The following is a 21,017-nucleotide window of genomic DNA, read 5'->3' as shown; positions in this document are numbered from 1 at the left end:
GCAGTTATCTAGTTGGACACTAGATGGCGGAGTAATGATGTTTGGGAGAAGGCTGCAGTACCGCTATAGAGGGCGCTGTGTGAGAGGGCAAATATTTCTCTAATCGCAATGCATTCTGGGAGTTGAAGTCTGTCTGTTACTGAATATTAATGGCACCAGAGACCTGGGCTACATCTCCCATAACACACCGCTTTCCCTGTACTGTAATCCTCGAGCCAGTTGGAACGCACAAACCGAATGTTATGTTGAACGCTCAGATCCTGTGGAACGCATACACCGGAAGTTAGAAATAACATTTCCTGTGTCAGAGGTGAGTAGGAGGAAGCAGTGAGGAGTCATTCATGCGACTGGCAGAAGGGTAATACATCTATAATTGGCAATTATTATCTGTCTGTGCCTTGTTATTCCCCCATATCCATATTGCAATGCATAACTAATGGCTCATGTACGTAGTATGAGAGCAGCAGGGATGTCACACATGTACTGGTGCTGTGTAACCTGTACATTATGCCAGTACATCCCCCTCTTACTGCAGGGAGCCAGCTGTTATTATTGCAGGGTGGTCAGTGGTGTATGGGGGCATAGTCTGTCCTCTCTCCTCTCTCTGGGAATAAATCTATGACATGTAACATATAGGAAGATGGTCACCTCTGTATGGATCTTTGGTGCTGTGACCTCTTCACGTTGCAGGGGGTGGTGCCCTGTACTGATAGAGGATAGGGGTCACCTAGGGCTGTACAGTGTAAAGTTTGAGGAAGGGATCAGTAAAAATAGCGGAGTGAGGGTATATGAGCCCCTAAATTGATGCGGTCAGCACGTTGTCACTCACTATGTCAACAGTGAGTTTGCCGACATAACAATGCCACCGCCGGGATCCCAACCCTGATGTAAGGATACTTTGGGTATTGTAACCGTGCATGCATACTCACTGTGGAGATAGTGAGTGTCTACATAACGTACCCAACCTGCTACAAAGACATGGGGGCTGAATTTGTAATGTAGAAGCGAGTGAGTTTATAGAATGGGCATGGAGCCTGTCAGGCTTTGGGTGGGAGGTCTCTCTGGCTGTGTGCGGACTGGGTGGGAGGTCTGTCTGGCTACATGCAGAATGGGTGGGGGGCTGTCTTACTGTGTCCAGAGTGGGTGGGAGCTCTGTCTGACTGTGTGGAGTAAGTGGTAGGTCTGTCTGGCTGCATGCGAAGTGGGTGGGAGGTCTGTCTAGCTGTGTGCAGAGTGGGTGGGAGGTCTGTCTAGCTGTGTGCAGAGTGGGTGGGAGGTCTGTCTAGCTGTGTGCAGAGTGGGTGGGAGGTCTGTCTGGCTGTGTGCAGAGTGGGTGGGAGGTCTGTCTGGCTGTGTGCTGGGTAGGTGGGCGGTCTGTCTGGCTGTGTGCGGGGTAGGTGGGAGATCTGTCTGGCTGTGTGCAGAGTGAGTGGGAGGTCTGTCTGGCTGTGGGTAGGAAGTCTGGCTGTGTATATAGTGAGTGGGAGATCTGTCTGGCTGTGTGCAGAGTGAGTGGGATGTCTGTCTGGCTGTGTGTGCGGGGTAGGTGGGAGGTCTGGCAGTGTGCAGAGTGAGTGGGAGGTCTGTTTGCAGAGAGGGTAGGAGGTCTGCCTTGCTGTGGGTGGGGGTATGTCTGGCTGTGTGCGTAGTGGGTGTAACGTCTGTCTGGCTGTGTGCGGAATGGATGATAGGTCTGTCGGGCTGTGTGCAGTGAAGGTGGGAGGTTGGATTGGGTAGGAGGTCTTAGTGGGTGGGAGGTCTGTGTTTCCGGGGTCACAGTGTGAGAATACCTGGGTAATGTGAACTTTTCTCCCTGCCAGTAGGCCAGACTTGTGCGTCACCCCTGCCATTCAACATGGTTTAAATAGTTAACTAGGCAAATAGTGGGTGAAAGATACATTCTATTAGTATATTCTAGCTGATGTACCCGGCTTCACCCTGGTAGACCTTAGATATTTACTGTTTCCATCTCACCACTCCAGTAACACATTAATCCTTCAGCTCTACAGTAATGCATCTCCTACCTCACTGCTATAGTAACACATTACCCTCCCACACCTGTGTAGTAACACATTCCCTTCCCTCACTATTCAAAAAGGGGAGCCACACCAACTGCCAGTGATGTTTGGCAGCACTTGGTGTGACTGTGTTTGAATATGAACTGTTCTGCAGCCACAGACAGGACATTGCAGGGGGAGCAAACATTTTTGCCCCTTTCACCCCCTTAGGAGTCGTATTTAGAAAAATCCCTTCTTAGTGGGCACCTACGTCATGGTAGGCATTTACAGTACTCCCCGATTTTCATGTTTCTAGGTCCAGGCATTTGGGCTGGGAGTTGATCAGTCAATGCCCAATTGTTAGTGTTCCCGCTAGACTGCGTGCAGAGCAGGACGCTGAGGGTGTCGGGGGAGAGCCCCTGTGCACGCCATAGGGATGTCCTTGTGACCTGCCTCCAAATTGATATACTTGGGGGAATGCATAGCACTTACAGAGGTGCTGGGCTTCCCCCAAGCTCTCCCCTCACATACGTACTGCATCTATTCACCCGGCTGTGATTAATCGCCGCAGATTTTCCCACCCGCGGGACACTGCGTCCTGCAGGTGGGGAGTGCTCAGGGCAGGCTGTTTTAGCAGGGTGCCGCTAAAAGGGCAGAGAGCATTTTGCCCTTTTCAAATTAGGAAGGGCGCGGCCGCACTAAATTGTTGCATAATAATGGTGTAGACCAGTGAGAAACCTGCCTTTATCTCTGTTATTGATTGTCAATTTCTGTCCTATGTACAGAGTATACTGTGTAGCTCATCTGTCTCGCTGAGGATGGACAGACATCACATGACTGAGAGAATATTAAACCTGACCCTGGAGATCATCTTCCTGCTGACTGGGGAGGTGAGGGAGTCTGGGAGTGTCACAGTGACATCACTATTATCTCTATTACTAACACAGGGACCTGACTGGGGAGGTGAGGGAGTCTGGGAGTGTCACAGTGACATCACTATTATCTCTATTACTAACACAGGGACCTGACTGGGGAGGTGAGGGAGTCTGGGAGTGTCACAGTGACATCACTATTATCTCTATTACTAAAACAGGGACCTGACTGGGGAGGTGAGGGAGTCTGGGAGTGTCACAGTGACATCACTATTATCTCTATTACTAAAACAGGGACCTGACTGGGGATGTGAGGGGAGTCTGGGAGTGTCACAGTGACATCACTATATCACTCTTATTTATATTATTAACATAGGGACCTGACTGGAGAGGAGAGTTTTTTTGGTAATTTATAAAGTGATATTTATTACGGTCTGTCTCAATACAAAGGATAATATAGTAATGAAGACATCTGGTTGGCGGGAGAAAAACAGCAGACATCCCGGTTTGTCAGGAGGACTGAGCAGGACCCAGAGCCCCATCACGTTGCCTCCACCTCACTCACTGATACATGAGAGACACAATGACCAGAAGATCCTGGAACTCACCAACAAGATCATTCAGCTGCTGACTGGAGAGGTGACTGCTGGGAATGGGACATTATACAGTAACACCAGGGGATGTGTCTGGGTGATGACTGGAGAGGTGACTGCTGGGAATGGGACATTATACAGTAACACCAGGGGATGTGTCTGGGTGATGACTGGAGAGGTAACTGCTGGGAATGGGACATTATACAGTAACACCAGGGGATGTGTCTGGGTGATGACTGGAGAGGTGACTGCTGGGAACGGGACATTATACAGTAACACCAGGGGATGTGTCTGGGTGATGACTGGAGAGGTGACTGCTGGGAATGGGACATTATACAGTAACACCAGGGGATGTGTCTGGGTGATGACTGGAGAGGTGACTGCTGGGAACGGGACATTATACAGTAACACCAGGGGATGAGAGGTGACTGCTGGGAATGGGACATTATACAGTAACACCAGGGGATGTGTCTGGGTGATGACTGGGGAGGTGACTGCTGGGAATGGGACATTATACAGTAACACCAGGGGATGTGTCTGGGTGATGACTGGAGAGGTGACTGCTGGGAATAGGACATTATACAGTAACACCAGGGGATGTGTCTGGGTGATGACTGGAGAGGTGACTGCTGGGAATAGGACATTATACAGTAACACCAGGGGATGTGTCTGGGTGATGACTGGAGAGGTGACTGCTGGGAACGGGACATTATACAGTAACACCAGGGGATGTGTCTGGGTGATGACTGGAGAGGTGACTGCTGGGAATGGGACATTATACAGTAACACCAGGGGATGTGTCTGGGTGATGACTGTATCATTGTGTGTGTCAGGTTCCTATAAGGTGTGAGGATGTCACTGTCTATTTCTCCATGGAGGAGTGGGAGTATATAGAAGAACACAGGGGTCTGTACAAGGACGTGATGATGGAGAATCACCGGACCCTCACATCACTGGGTAAGAGGAGACTGTCATGTACTGTAATGGGGAGAGCAGCTGTGGGGCCACTTACATACACAGCATCTGATAATCACATATATACAATGTAATCAGTCACTGTGTGTCTCCTACAGATGGAGCCAGTAACAGGAATACCCCAGAGAGATGTCCCCGTCCTCTTCATTCCCAGGATGATGCAGCGGAGAATCACAGTGTCCTACAGGAGGATCAGGTAGGTATATATATATATAATGTATATTTAGTTGGCTACTTCCTAGCATCCTGTCAGACACTTACCTCAGCAGTGGGTGGGAATTGTGTCCAGCAGCTGTAAATATGAGTACAGGGGGTCCCACACAGCTCCGAGTGGTCCCAGTAATAATGCATAACACATCTCCCAATCTCTCCTTTACCAGTCACAGTTACTGGATCCACCCATTCCTATAACACAAACCAGTATATTCTTAGGCACATAGATTTCTCATCTTCCCAGTGACCTATACAGTGATCATATAACCTCCAGCTTCCTGCTACTGATATATAATATAACCGAGTATACTCCTACGCCCCCCACTTTCCCCGTTGACTACACTACCTGCTGAGACTGTCTCCTAATGACTACATTGCCCGCTGACCTCCATATCATCTGATACTAGGACTCCAAGGTCACATCCCACAGTTCCGCCTTTGTATTTGTGTGTATAACATGTGAACATATATACCCAGCTCAGTCGGGCTTTGTCCTATCAGTTCCTCAGTGCAGTATGGTCATTACCACGTGTAATGCTTGTTACTTACCCCATAACCCCCAGATACCAGAGGGACTCCGCAATGTATCATCTGTACAGCAGCTGTGTGGGTCTGATATTATTATACATTGATATTCTTCTGTATGGTCTCTGGCCCTGATTCAGGGCCAGACGCTCTGACAGAGCGCTCGCTCTGAATCAGGGCCGTCCTTCATTTTTAGAGCGGCCTCCTGGCCGCTCGTATAGCTGTGGGTAACCACCCACATCTATAACGAGCAGCCAGGAGGCCGCTGTGGGTGACCACCCACATCTATAACGAGCGGCCAGGAAGATGGTCGCGATGGTCAAGACCATCGCGACCATCGGGCTTGCGACGAGACCCTTGTGGTAGGGTCTCGTTTCCGCAAGCCCTGGAGTGCTTTCGGCTCTATCAAAGCCGAGAGCACTCCCACTGACATCACTTGTGATGTCAGATGGGCCAGCCCTAGACGGTAGGCGTTCCCACGGGAACGCCTCCGTCTGGGCAGCCACGCCCCTGGCACGCCCACCAAAGGGGGTGTGCTGTCACTCACCATCGACAGCACGCCGCCTCTGGTACGAGACCCGGAGCGACAGCTTGCCCGTCGCTATCCGGGTCTCGCGCATGCGCACGACGGAGCCGGCTCCGTCGTACGTATGCGCACTGGGCCAACATTGACCCGCTTGCGAGCGGGTTTGAATCAGCCCCTCTGTTCTGTAACTCAAGATTTCTTACATTGATATATTTACTATTCTAGGGGAAAGACCTAATTATTATTAAACTTGAAGATATAAAAGAGGAAGAAGAGACGTATGTGATTAGTGATTATCAGTGTAAGGAGGAGGAAATCCCTACAGCTATCAGCACAGGTGAGTAATAATCACTAAGTACAGAACAGTCACATATTCTCCTTGTTCTGTCACTACAGCAATCTCTTATCCTACACCCTCCTCTGTCACTACAGCACTCTCTTATCCTACACTCTCCTCTGTCACTACAGCAATCTCTTATCCTACACCCTCCTCTGTCACTACAGCCATCTCTTATCCTACATCCTCCTCTGTCACTACAGCAATCTCTTATCCTACACTCTCCTCTGTCACTACAGCAATCTCTTATCCTACACCCTCCTCTGTCACTACAGCCATCTCTTATCCTACATCCTCCTCTGTCACTACAGCCATCTCTTATCCTACATCCTCCTCTGTCACTACAGCCATCTCTTATCCTACATCCTCCTCTGTCACTACAGCATTCTCTTATCCTACATCCTCCTCTGTCACTACAGCATTCTCTTATCCTACACCCTCCTCTGTCACTACAGCCATCTCTTATCCTACATCCTCCTCTGTCACTACAGCCATCTCTTATCCTACACTCTCCTCTGTCACTACAGCCATCTCTTATCCTACACTCTCCTCTGTCACTACAGCCATCTCTTATCCTACATCCTCCTCTGTCACTACAGCCATCTCTTATCCTACACTCTCCTCTGTCACTACAGCAATCTCTTATCCTACACCCTCCTCTGTCACTACAGCAATCTCTTATCCTACACCCTCCTCTGTCACTACAGCCATCTCTTATCCTACACCCTCCTCTGTCACTACAGCCATCTCTTATCCTACATCCTCCTCTGTCACTACAGCCATCTCTTATCCTACACTCTCCTCTGTCACTACAGCAATCTCTTATCCTACACCCTCCTCTGTCACTACAGCCATCTCTTATCCTACATCCTCCTCTGTCACTACAGCCATCTCTTATCCTACATCCTCCTCTGTCACTACAGCCATCTCTTATCCTACACTCTCCTCTGTCACTACAGCAATCTCTTATCCTACACCCTCCTCTGTCACTACAGCAATCTCTTATCCTACACCATCCTCTGTCACTACAGCAATCTCTTATCCTACACTCTCCTCTGTCACTACAGCAGTCTCTTATCCTACACCCTCCTCTGTCACTACAGCAATCTCTTATCCTACATCCTCCTCTGTCACTACAGCAATCTCTTATCCTACACTCTCCTCTGTCACTACAGCAATCTCTTATCCTACACCCTCCTCTGTCACTACAGCAATCTCTTATCCTACATCCTCCTCTGTCACTACAGCATTCTCTTATCCTACATCCTCCTCTGTCACTACAGCATTCTCTTATCCTACATCCTCCTCTGTCACTACAGCCATCTCTTATCCTACACTCTCCTCTGTCACTACAGCCATCTCTTATCCTACATCCTCCTCTGTCACTACAGCCATCTCTTATCCTACATCCTCCTCTGTCACTACAGCCATCTCTTATCCTACACTCTCCTCTGTCACTACAGCAATCTCTTATCCTACACCCTCCTCTGTCACTACAGCAATCTCTTATCCTACACTCTCCTCTGTCACTACAGCAATCTCTTATCCTACACCCTCCTCTGTCACTACAGCAATCTCTTATCCTACATCCTCCTCTGTCACTACAGCAATCTCTTATCCTACATCCTCCTCTGTCACTACAGCATTCTCTTATCCTACATCCTCCTCTGTCACTACAGCCATCTCTTATCCTACATCCTCCTCTGTCACTACAGCCATCTCTTATCCTACATCCTCCTCTGTCACTACAGCCATCTCTTATCCTACATCCTCCTCTGTCACTACAGCATTCTCTTATCCTACATCCTCCTCTGTCACTACAGCCATCTCTTATCCTACATCCTCCTCTGTCACTACAGCCATCTCTTATCCTACATCCTCCTCTGTCACTACAGCCATCTCTTATCCTACATCCTCCTCTGTCACTACAGCATTCTCTTATCCTACATCCTCCTCTGTCACTACAGCATTCTCTTATCCTACATCCTCCTCTGTCACTACAGCATTCTCTTATCCTACATCCTCCTCTGTCACTACAGCATTCTCTTATCCTACATCCTCCTCTGTCACTACAGCCATCTCTTATCCTACATCCTCCTCTGTCACTACAGCCATCTCTTATCCTACATCCTCCTCTGTCACTACAGTAATCTCTTATCCTACACCCTCCTCTGTCACTGCAGCCATCTCTTATCCTACACCCTCCTCTGTCACTACAGCAATCTCTTATCCTACATCCTCCTCTGTCACTACAGCCGTCTCTTATCCTACACTCTCCTCTGTCACTACAGCCGTCTCTTATCCTACACCCTCCTCTGTCACTACAGCCGTCTCTTATCCTACACCCTCCTCTGTCACTACAGCAGTCTCTTATCCTACACTCTCCTCTGTCACTACAGCCATCTCTTATCCTACACCCTCCTCTGTCACTACAGCAATCTCTTATCCTACACCCTCCTCTGTCACTACAGACTAAATAGGAAAAGTATCTGCCCAGTGGGAGAGTCAGGAGCCATCTTATGTCACTATGTGTTACCAGCCCAGAGATCTGACCAGTCTCCTCCCCACACTCTCTGGTGTATCTCCTACATCAGGATCCATCAGCCTCTATTATACTCCTGCTCTCCCCCTCACATCATGTCACTGTGTGTTACCAGCCCAGAGATCTGACCAGTCTCCTCCCCACACTCTCTGGTGTATCTCATACATCACGTGCCATCAGCCCCTATTATACTCCTGCTATCCCCCTCACATCATGTCACTGTGTGTTACCAGCCCAGAGATCTGACCAGTCTCCTCCCCACACTCTGGTGTATCTCATACATCAGGAGCCATCAGCCCCTATTATACTCCTGCTCTCCCTCTCACATGATATCGTTGTTCTTCCCTGTCACTTACAAATATGACATTTGCCCATGATCCTCCCCATGTCCTACCATGTGACATTAACCATGATCCTTACTGAGTGCTATTCTGTTTGATGTTACACACGAGCCTTCCCGACAACTACTGCCTGACATTATCAATGATCATGGATGGTAATAATAACTGTTTTTCCTGAGCTATAAACCACATCTGCTTACATATCTAAACTCAGCTCCCTATTTTGCATATTTACATAGGTGTCATTATACTCTATGTGTCCATACGCCATACGTTGTGAATGAGCCGCTCCGAGAGGTGTAGCGCAACGTCTTTTTCTCAGTCACTAGAGACGCTGGGTTGCAGCTTTAACCGCACAGGAATTAGGTTTAAACATGTACAAAGTCGCAGGTGAAGCGCAACAGAACTTGGCGTGAGAAAAAGCCGCGGGCGCTGTATCGTAACCCTTCGTATACCGAGGGCGCACAGATATACTAATGTTGCACATCAGATTGATTAGTGCAAACCAGCAATGCAGATTTTAATACAAACAATCCGAACCTTGTGCTTTACGACCACTCCATGTCTGTGTGGATCAGAGTAGCCTTCAGTCTCTCAGATGATATATGAATAGAAAGTTATATACTGAGGGCCGGATTCAATTAGATGACAAAACGTAAAGTTTTCGCATGTGCAAAATTTTCGCACCCTTCATCCAAATGTGACACTTGTGACGCATTCCTGCTATCACAAAAGAGGCAAAGTGACACTCACCCGGTAATTCTTCATTGATTAATGTGCGAAAAGTACAGCTGAAATTGGGGAAATCAGCTTGTATCTCATAAAAAGGCAAACACCTGGTAACAGGAATATAGTCGGCATCCCGGCACCAGTGTTCCGACTGCCAGCATCCTGAAGGTAAGTATCTGGGTGTCAGGGGGAGGTTAGGGTTAGGTAGCGGGGTTAGGGTTGGGCACCGGGTAGGGAGTGTTAGGATTAGGGTGCGGGGAGGGGGAGGTTAGGTATAGACACTAGGGAGGGAGGTTAGGGTCAGACCCGGGGGGGTGGGTTGGGGTAGAGGTTAGAAAAATACTTTCTATGGGTGTTGGGATTCTGGCTGTCGGGATGCTGCCATCAGTATTCTGATCAGCGTTAACCCGACAGCCGGGATTTCATAAATAAATAAATTCATTTTTAAATAAATAAATGCTGTAGTGAAAGTGCACCTGCAATCCCAAAAACACCTGGGCCATCCGTGTAGCCCCCAAAATACCTATCCCAGTCATTTAAACCAGGGCTCGACAAATCCCGGGAGCCAGGTCGCCATGGCTACCAGATGTTGCTGCCTGGCTACCAGATTTTGCAGTGAGGGAGGAAGCAGATCGTCATCAGCTCCGGCAGAGATTCGTGCCTATAGTATTGCGGTGTTCATATCATGCACAGGGAGTGCATGTGCTGAGTGTTGCCAGCGGTGACTGCTGTGCCTCTGTCCGTCCCAGCCTGTTCTACTCCTCTCCATCCTGGCCTGCTCTGATCCCTGCTATCTCCGGCTGCATAGAGCTCTCCGGTAGTAGGGTCTATGTGTGGCCAAGGATTGCGGAGTGGCTTCAGAGGGATAGTAGAGTGACTATGAGGGGAGGGGGCTTTTGTTGTACTTTCTGGCACCATAGTTTTATGTGAAATGTGGTCCGTTATTACTGGGGGCTGGGCGTTGGAGCAGGGGAGCTGTGCAGAGCAGTGAGGGAGCCTCCATTTTACTGTATCCATTCAACTGTGACCATTTTGTGGACTAGTATAGTGTGTATAAAGGTTGCATAACACACAGAGCTGTGCTCCATACTTACTCCGGTAAGTTTTTTTGGGGGGGCGGTGGTCTGGCTCGTACAATTTCATCCTGGCTCCTAGATTTTAGAAAAATTTGTCAAGCCCTGATTTAAACCCATTTTTCAACACTTTTTTTAACTTTTTCATCCCAAAAATGACATTTCATTATTGGGAAAATTAGGCTGATTAAAAAAAAAAGATTTTTCCCTAATTAACCATTAAGGACGGTGTCCAAGGGGTTCTGAACCAAGGGCCTGATTCAGAGCCGGACGCTCTTTAAGAGCGCTCACTCTGAATCAGGGCATTTTTTTGGGTTGCGGCCTCCTGGGCGCTCGCTAAGCTGTGGGTGACCACCCACAGCTTTTGCGAGCGGCCAGATGATGGTCGCGACCATCGAGGCTTGCGACGAGACCCTTGTGGTAGGGTCTAGTCCGTCGCAAGCCCCAGAGAGCTTCCTGCTCTAACAGAGCAGGTAGCTCTCCACTGACATCACTGGTGGAGAGTGACACCAGTGATGTCACTGGTGGAGAGTGGACATCACTGGTGGAGAGTGGAGAGTGACTGACATCACTAGTGATGTCAGGGTGCCTCCCACAAATGAGAAAGGGAGGGATACCCAAATGGGTATGCGCTGGAATGAGCTGTTAATCTAGCAGCTGCTGAGATATGGGATCGTCAATCCCTACACAATAGAAAACACCAACACAGATAGCAGCGCTATTGATATATACACATACAAATAAATATTGAAATTCAATTGGTACCAGTAAAATGAACAGTATATATTTATTAAAAATTATACGATATTTACCATATCAATTGAAATGTAAAGTGAACATGTGCAATAAAAACATACAATCTCACCCACAACTTTGGATTAGAATGTCCCGATGGTGGCAGACTGATAGGTAGGTGGATAAGCCCTTATAAGGTTTGCAAAAATGAGGAATGCAGATCTTTATAGCAGCCTATTTCTCCTGGTATCCGCTAGAGGAATGTCCCTTGATCCAGTCACTGGGTCCTCAATGGTGCGGTATCCATAGGCAACACGCTGTAGTCCGATGTATTATGCTTCCTTTTTGGGCTGATCTCTTCAACTGCAGGGAGCTCAATTGGGACAGAGTACTGCGCTTGTATAGGTGTCCGCTAGAGGAAATTCCCTTGAGATAGTGGATCAATATAGCATGTCCTCAAATGGTGCGGCATCCATCAGCAAGCAGCTGACTGTAGATGATAAACAGTTGCTCCGTAATTCAGTTATTTAGTCCCTTTGATAAAGTTGCACCTGGATGCAGTGAAACGCGTTAGAACTCATTCCATTACCTATCTCACCACCGACTTTGATGTGGACTCAATCCACTGCTTTATTGAGTTCTTGGGACTAAATAACTGAATTACGGAGCAACTGTTTATCATCTACAGTCAGCTGCTTGCTGATGGATGCCGCACCATTTGAGGACATGCTATATTGATCCACTATCTCAAGGGAATTTCCTCTAGCGGACACCTATACAAGCGCAGTACTCTGTCCCAATTGAGCTCCCTGCAGTTGAAGAGATCAGCCCAAAAAGGAGGCATAATACATCGGACTACAGCGTGTTGCCTATGGATACCGTACCATTGAGGACCCAGTGATTGGATCAAGGGACATTCCTCAAGCGGATACCAGGAGAAATAGGCTGCTATAAAGATCTGCATTCCTCATTTTTGCAAACCTTATAAGGGCCTATCCACTTACCCATCAGTCGGCCACCATCGGGACATTCTAATCCAAAGTTGTGGGTGAGATTGTATGTTTTTATTGCACATGTTCACTTTACATTTCAATTGATATGGTAAATATCGTATAATTTTTAATAAATATATACTGTTCATTTTACTGGTACCAATTGAATTTCAATATTTATTTGTATGTGTATATATCAATAGCGCTGCTATCTGTGTTGGTGCCTCCCACAAATGGCAGGCGTTCCTTCGGGAACGCCTCCGTTTGTGTATCCACCCCCCCTCTAACCGCCTACAAAATGGGGCGAGCTGTCGATCAACATCGACAGCCGCCCCTTTTGTAGTGAGTCCCAGAGCGAGAGAATTTCTCTCTCGCTCCGGGGCTTGCACATGCGCGCGGCACCCCACCAACGACCCGCTTGCGAGCGGGTCTGAATCAGGCCCCAGGTCCCAAAGTTTTTAGGAAAAAATAGGGGTTTTGCACAATTTTTCACCTACTCTGAGATGTGAAAACTTTTCGCTGGTTTTTGTCTATGGAGAATTTGCACGTGCAAAAACCGTGGTTGCACTAGTGTAAACTTTTCACAAAACCACAGCCTATCGCAGTTAATTGAATCTGCACCATAGTGAGATCTTTTTTTCCTTTAATTATGTGTAAAGGGGCACATCCACTAGCAGACTGTGAAACGACTGCACGATTATGACATTGTAGTCGTTTCACAGTCTGTGCTGTGCCTACACTGTACGATCAGTCGTTCAGTGTAGGCACCTTCCCTCATCCCCGAACATGGCCAATCTGTCGTTATCGTCAGATTGATCAGCATGTTCGGGTGATGATAGATGTCAAAAACGACCAGCGGGAGCGCGCATCGCTGGTCATTTTTTACATTAAACTGCCCGATTAAGAAGCGATTGAACGATAACGATGTCGTTATCATTCAATCGCTCTGTTTAATTGGGTAGTGGATACCCGGCTTAAGGTTACTGGTAATCGCACTCACGTTTCTGAGCTCATTAAGGTTTCTTTAAGCTGATTGGAATCCTGATCACCGCTTCGGTATATAACAAGTCTGATATCCCCAGTCAGCCACCTTTTTGGTTCTTCTTAGTTTGCGGTTTCCTCTTCGGATATATGCCCTGATTCAGAGGCGGACGCTCTGACAGAGCGCTCGCTCTGAATCAGGGCCGTGCTGTTTTTTTTTTTAGAACGGCCTCCTGGCAGCTCGCATAGCTGTGGGTGACCACCCACAGCTATAGCGAGTGGCCAGGAAGATGGTCGCGATGGTCAAGACTCGTGATGTCAGTGTGGCCGCCCCCAAACGGAGGCGGTCACATGGGAACGCCTCCGTTTGGGCAGGCACTCCCCCGGCCCGCCCACCAAAGGGGGCGAGCTGTCACTCAACATCGACAGCTCGCCCCCTTTGTTGCGAGACCTGGAGCAACGGAGTGCCCGTTGCTATCCGGGTCTCGCACATGCGCAATACGGAGCCGGCTCCATCGTTCACATGCGCACTGGTCCACCATCGTCCCGGTTGCGAGAGCACAGCAAATGGTAAAAACACTACCATCAGAACAATAGCATTGATGGTTAGTAACCATCCGATTCCGATGTTCATCCCTACACTGAACTCGCAGGCGGACTCTGGCCACCACTTCTCCATCGTGAAGTGCTCCCTGTCCAGCGTGATGTTCCCATTCAGCCACACACCCTCGATGGACAAGAGGCACCTCCCATGGAAGTCAGCTCTGTTCTTGGAAAGGGGGCACCGTGGCGAAGAAGCTCAACAGGAAGCCCAGGAAGTACAGGGTACATTGTGCAAAAAGGACATTGTTCATCTCCATATTTGGCAGCTGGGATGGGTGTGCATGGAGGCTGCGGAAAGATACACAGGTGCCCCAGGCCCGGGGACATGCTGATAATACTCACGGTAGCTGCAATACAAATCTCTCATCTATGATCCTCCTGTCCTTGTGGCCAAGTCCCAGCCAGCTGCAGGGCAGCAGCAGTAGAGGTTGTGGTGACACTTGTGAGATGCAAGGGGTTGTGGTGAGATGCAGGGTGACATTGCATAGGTTGTTATGAGATGCAGGGGGCTGTGGTGAGATGTAGGGTGACATTGCATAGGTTGTTATGAGATGCAGGGGGTTGTGGTGAGATGTATGGTGACATTGCATAGGTTGTTATGAGATGCAGGGGGTTGTGGTGAGATGCAGGGTGACATTGCATAGGTTGTTATGAGATGCAGGGGGCTGTGGTGAGATGAAATTGTTCCCGTGTGAAGCCAGGGGCGGGTTGCTAGTATATATATTAATGAATGCTCACTTGAGTGGGCTGGTTTCTTTCTTCCTTTGTTGACCATTTAGGGCTTGCTCCCTTTCCATATCCCTTCTCTTTCCAGGGCTTGACGTACAGTTTTAGGACTATATCATTTATCGATGAATTGCCCAACCATAATTTTTATTAATTCACTGTCAAAAACCCTTAAATCTGAACAGTTCCGCTTGAGTCTTTCAAATTGACGATTGGGAATGCTTCTATACCAATTATGGTGATGGTTACTGTCATAATTAATGTATGAATTGCAGTCTGTTGGTTTGATGTGTTTTTTTTTTTTTTTTTCCATCAATAATTTTTTATTGAGAATAAAATAGAAAAAATGGGGTACAGAGAAAAGGGGGCATAGGGGGTAAAATACAAAATATAGCAAATAGATAGACTAAACATCTGAATCTCCCGAGGGAGGTTCATTTAGATTGCAAGGGGAAGACGGGTCCAGAGGGCTAATTCTCGCAGAGGGGGCACCTCTACCATCAGTGACATAGATATGCCATGGGTACCACTTTACAATAGGTGAAGATGGAGCCTTAGAGTAACTAGCATCCCTAGTCTCCATTTCGGAATGAAATTGAGTTTTTGCAACAACTTTGGCAAATGGGGGGGGGAGGGGACTTCCAATGTTGGGCTATTGTAGCCCTAGCAGATATTAAAATATGACCAAGAACATAACGAGCAGGTTTGGGAATAGTGGGAGGGTACCAATGTAAAAGGGCTAGAGAGGGATCTAGAGGCAATGTGAGACCTTAAACTTCCTGTATAAGGGAAAATACTTCTGTCCAAAAAGGGCGTAAAGAGGGGCAGTCCCAAAAAAATATGAAAAATCGTACCTTCAGAGTGGCATAAACGCCAGCAAAATTTAGAAACCGTAGGCCATATCCCATATAGTTTGATGTAGTTTTTAGTGTGACGACTATTATTCTCTATGTATATAGTTAAAGAAATTGACCTCTTGGCTTAAAGGTTATTTCAATATTTCTGTTGTTCAAATTAAGTTGAGTACAAAATGCATCTAAATATGTCCTATCACCCCTCTAAATGAATACTGATCAATCTTCTCAGTGTGCCATAAATAAAATAGCATATCTGGGAGCTAGTATAGTGCCCATCGCCATGCCGGTTAGTTGAAGGTAGAAATGTCTTTCCTACCAGAAAGTTATTCCAAAGGGTAAAGGCAGTCTACTCCAAAATAAATTGTCTGTTTTCTGGTCAGAGCTATTTTTGTTTAAAAAATACACCAACCCCTCGTAAACCAAGATAATGTTATATTATGGTATATAATGTGGTCACAGCCCTTGTTACTAACAATCAAACTGATTCCTATTCTACATTAGATAAGTTATTAACAACGAAATGGTGTCTTCCAAATAAGTCCGGGTCTTAATTAGTAAAGGTTGGAGATGATGGTTTGAAGACATTACAAGTTAGTAGTGACACAGTTAATGCTTCCCACTATCGCATTCCCTGGTGGTTTCTCAATATTCTTGTGCACTTTTAGCAAAACACATAATACCGGGATTGTCTATTTTATTAAATGATGCTTCCTTTTTCTGTAAATTTTCCTCGAGTGGTATCTACATTCAATAATACATTCAGATTAGAACATTCCCGTGACCAAGTCACACGGGACCTGCCTGGCATGCCAAGTGGGGCTGTTTTCCACAACTAGAGCCACAGTGTATGAGGACCCATCTGTAATACATTTACTGCCTGGAGGTCCACGGCGACAGCACTGGTGGGACCCAAGGATTTAAAAAGTTGATCTTTGTGTTCCAGTGGGTTTTTGGTGGTTCATTTGAATCTGGCTTGTTCATTTGCCTGTTCACATTAGTGCCCTTAGATTCTTAAGTGTATCTGACCTCCAGTCGAGATGTCCCTTGCTAGAGAGATACAAGCAGGTGTTGTTGCAGATACGGAGATGGAGATCCGGAAAGCGTGAGGTCACAGCAGGATGCAGCCAATCTGACCTATGTGTGAGATAATGACTAGATCAGTGTTCATTCTGAGACCCTGCACCTATCAGAATCCGTGCAGTTCCTATTTCCTGCCTGGGGTGTTGCTCTCTGCTCTGATGCTTCTAACACACTCAGCTGATTCAACAAACTTTTTAGATAGAGACCAGAGTGTGATGGAAGCACCAGAGCAGAGAGTGACACCCCAGGCAGGAAAAACAGGTGCAGGGTGCTAGAATGAACACCATAAACCATGCGTGCAATCTTTTACAGATACTGAGATGGAGAATCTGGAGAGTGTGAGGTTACCACAGGATGCAGCTAGTATGACCTGTGTGTGATATAATGTATAGACCATTCATGCACTCTGTTACATATACTGAGATGGAGATCTGGAGAGTGTGAGGTTACCACAGGATGCAGCTAGTATGACGTGTGTGTGATATAATGTATAGACCATGCGTGCACTCTGTTACATATACTGAGATGGAGATCTGGAGAGTGTGAGGTTACCACAGGATACAGCTAGTATGACCTGTGTGTGATATAATGTATAGACCATTCATGCACTCTTACATATACTGAGATGGAGATACGGAGAGTGTGAGGACACAGCAGGATGCAGCTAGTATGACCTGTGTGTGATATAATGTATAGACCATGTGTGCACTCTGTTACATATACTGAGATGGAGATACGGAGAGTGTGAGGACACAGCAGGATGCAGCTAGTATGACCTGTGTGTGATATAATGTATAGACCATGCCTGCACTCTGTTACATATACTGAGATGGAGATACGGAGAGTGTGAGGACATAGCAGGATGCAGCTAGTATGACCTGTGTGTGATATAATGTATAGACCATGTGTGCACTCTGTTACATATACTGAGATGGAGATACGGAGAGTGTGAGGACATAGCAGGATACAGCTAGTATGACCTGTGTGTGATATAATGTATAGACCATGCATGCACTCTGTTACATATAATGAGATGGAGATCCGGAGAGTGTGAGGACACAGCAGGATACAGCTAGTATGACCTGTGTGTGATATAATGTATAGACCATGCCTGCACTCTGTTACACATACTGAGATGGAGATCCGGAGAGTGTGAGGACATAGCAGGATGCAGCTAGTATGACCTGTGTGTGATATAATGTATAGACCATTCATGCACTCTTACATATACTGAGATGGAGATCCAGAGAGTGTGAGGACATAACAGGATACAGCTAGTATGACCTGTGTGTGATATAATGTATAGACCATGCATGCACTCTGTTACATATACTGAGATGGAGATCCGGAGAGTGTGAGGACACAGCAGGATACAGCTAGTATGACCTGTGTGTGATATAATGTATAGACCATGTGTGCACTCTGTTACATATACTGAGATGGAGATACGGAGAGTGTGAGGACATAGCAGGATACAGCTGGTATGACCTGTGTGTAAGGTAATGTATAGACCATGCCTGTACTTTGTTAAAAGTGAATGTTTTAGCTACTTGTATCTTTTATTACAGTTTAGCAGATGGGTCAGTGCAAGAGCTCTCAGTGCCAAGCCCAGATGTTGCACCCATCATACACAGTATGTAATAAAAGGTATTGGGGTGGAGATAAATCAAGCATTATAGGGAGGTGTATAACGCCTTAGAGAGAGATAAGGTACCAACAAGTCAGCTTCTATAATTTATCACAACCTGTAAAATGACAGAAGCTGTTTGGTTGCTATGGCCAACTTTCCCATTTTATCTCTCTCTAAGGTTTGATACATCTCCCCCTGTGACCTATTTAGTGACTACTCCCCGGCCAGTGTTACTCCTACACCCTAAACCTCCTCATGACAAACATCAGCAAATACATGCCTGTGTCTAGTGTGATCACTACTTATCATAACATGTAACATAAGGCAAACAGCAGTGTTACACCATAGCATGTAATAGGACCTAGTTACTCTCTGACTTCCTCAGCCACAGACTGAGACATGACAATGATGAGGTCACTGACTGTATGGTAATGTTGGGGTACAGCAATGCACGCCTTATTATAGTAACACAGTATGGTATAGTGCTGCAGGGATGCTAATTCCCATATATTTATTCTGTTCCCAGCAGATGGACACAACAGCAGGAATAACTCGAGAAGACATCTCATATTATCTCCAGATTGTGAAATTGACTATAACAACTTCTCACAGGATTGTCCAGGAGAAAACACCATTACCCCAAGTATACACCCAGCATATCACAGTGTAGCTATACCATCTGATCCTTCTAATACTGAAAAGTGTTCCCTTGATAGTTCCTGTATTGTTACACACAGTTCAGTCCATACCGGTGAAAAACCATTTTCATGTTCTGAATGTGGGAAAAGTTTTACAAAGCAGTTAAGTCTTTCTATACATCAGAAGAGGATTCACACAGTTGGAAGGCCTTTTCTGTGTTCTGAATGTGGGAAATGTTTTAAACTGAAAGGAGATCTTACTAGACATACAAGGATTCACACAGGTGAGAGGCCATTTTCATGTTCTGAATGTGGGAAATGTTTTGCACGTCAGGGAACACTTGCTGCACATCAGAGAGTGCACAAAGGTGAGAAACCATTTCAGTGTTCCAAATGTGGAAAATGTTTTGTACGTCAGCGAACACTTGATAAGCATCAGAAAAATCACTCAAGTGAAAGACCATTTCCATGTTCTGAGTGTGGAAAATGTTTTACAAAGAAAGGAGATCTTAATAAACATCTGAGACTTCACACAGGTGAGAGGCCATTTCTATGTTCTGAATGTGGGAAATGTTTTAGAGTGAAATCAAAGCTTATTAATCATCAAAGAGTCCACACAGGTGAAAAGCCATATTCATGTTCTGAATGTGGGAAATTATTTACGCAGCAGTCAGTACTTGTTGCACATAAGAGAACTCACACAGGTGAGAGGCCATATTCATGTTCTGAATGTGGGAAATGTTTTGCACGTCAGGGAACACTTGATGACCATCAGAGAACTCACACAGGTGAGAGGCCATTTCCATGTTCTGAGTGTGAGAAATGTTTTACACAGAAATCCGCTCTTTTTAGTCATCAGAAACTTCACACAGGAGAAAAACTATGTACAGTATATGAGTGTCTAGAAATATAGAAATTGCAGCGGTATTTGCAGTAATATAATTTTATTGAACATTTTTAAAGCATGAATACAATCTTTTAGATTGCTGTAACTGCTTAATGAGGGACAACTTACATTTTCATACTAAATATTAATATATCACAATTTAGATAAAACCCACTCCTAGCTGGAATGAATATTACCAACATAAGGCTGCAGCATATTCCCCATGTAAATGACTTTGTTTCCTTATTCTATTAGATTTTATTAGACCACTTGCTGTAAAATATAGGGTCCTAAGTAGTCTGTCATCTTGACAATTTGCTGGGGATGTAATATTGGAAGTGGAAAACTATAAATCATGTGATCACTTGGCTGTAATTGTCAGTGTGAGATGGGTCATGTAATAAGATATGTAATCTATAAAATGATTTCACTTGATCCAATATTCTCTGGTTGTGTTCCCCTGGCAAGGTTGGAAAAGAAAAAAAAACTTTTTTATATATTTTTTTCTATTAATGTTTTAATGAAAAATGAATTCTGCTTATTACATTAATACTGTGAAACATTGATATGTACTAGAAACCTTGATCAACCACGCTTTAATGCTTTCCAACATTAGCAATCCAAATTTATTAGGATATTTTTATGTTGTCAAAAGAGAGCCATACTAAGGGACTTATGTAATAGTGTGCAAGCTTGAGCCGCTGCGGAAATACATGCAAGTGTTTTCCTTATTTTGAAAACGGCAATAATTTTAAAAGCGACACCAGCTTGGTTTTGCCTTTAAAATTATTGTTGCTTTAAAAATTCGGGATCACTCGCATTCCCGTAGCGGCACAAGCTAGCACCCTATTACATAAGCCCCTAAATTTTACTTCCTTCCACTCATCTCAGTAGGACTGAAGGTTCTGAATTGAATTAAACATGAAGGAGATTAAACCATGAGGTGTTTCTCTCTGCATTGCCTCTTTAATGTGTTATAGTTGTGTACCCTTTAAGATTGAGAATGTTCGTTGTGGTTTTCTCCTGTCCTATAACATTGTTAGGTGAGGAGTTTGTGGAGTCTTAGCTGATACTAGGCAGATTTAGCATCTCTCTGATCTGGTTCACCCTCCCATTATTTCTCTGTTGCGCATGTGTGTAAATTTACTGTATTGGTTCAGCTCACT

At 45.9% G+C, this 21,017-nt stretch overlaps 1 protein-coding gene across 1 annotated transcript in view; it reads left to right on the top strand.

The window, feature by feature from the left end:
* The window catches only part of LOC148500791 (uncharacterized), a 49,858-nt gene extending 29,316 nt beyond the window's left edge, over positions 1–20,542 (top strand). Inside the window, exons 9-15 of the mRNA XM_088451433.1 lie at positions 160–310; positions 2,783–2,887; positions 3,320–3,508; positions 4,296–4,419; positions 4,536–4,633; positions 5,927–6,038; positions 18,854–20,542. Coding sequence (XP_088307559.1) covers positions 160–310; positions 2,783–2,887; positions 3,320–3,508; positions 4,296–4,419; positions 4,536–4,633; positions 5,927–6,038; positions 18,854–19,878 — 1,804 coding nt within the window. The 3' untranslated portion in view covers positions 19,879–20,542. The remainder of the gene's footprint in view (positions 1–159; positions 311–2,782; positions 2,888–3,319; positions 3,509–4,295; positions 4,420–4,535; positions 4,634–5,926; positions 6,039–18,853) is intronic.
* The last annotated feature ends 475 nt before the right edge of the window (positions 20,543–21,017 follow it).

This window comes from Taudactylus pleione, unplaced genomic scaffold, assembly GCF_031769625.1.
Source record: "Taudactylus pleione unplaced genomic scaffold, aTauple2 ptg000547l, whole genome shotgun sequence".
NCBI classification, from domain to species: Eukaryota; Metazoa; Chordata; class Amphibia; order Anura; family Myobatrachidae; genus Taudactylus; species Taudactylus pleione.
Note: the sequence above shows the minus strand (reverse complement) of the source record. Positions and strands in the feature narration are given on the sequence as shown.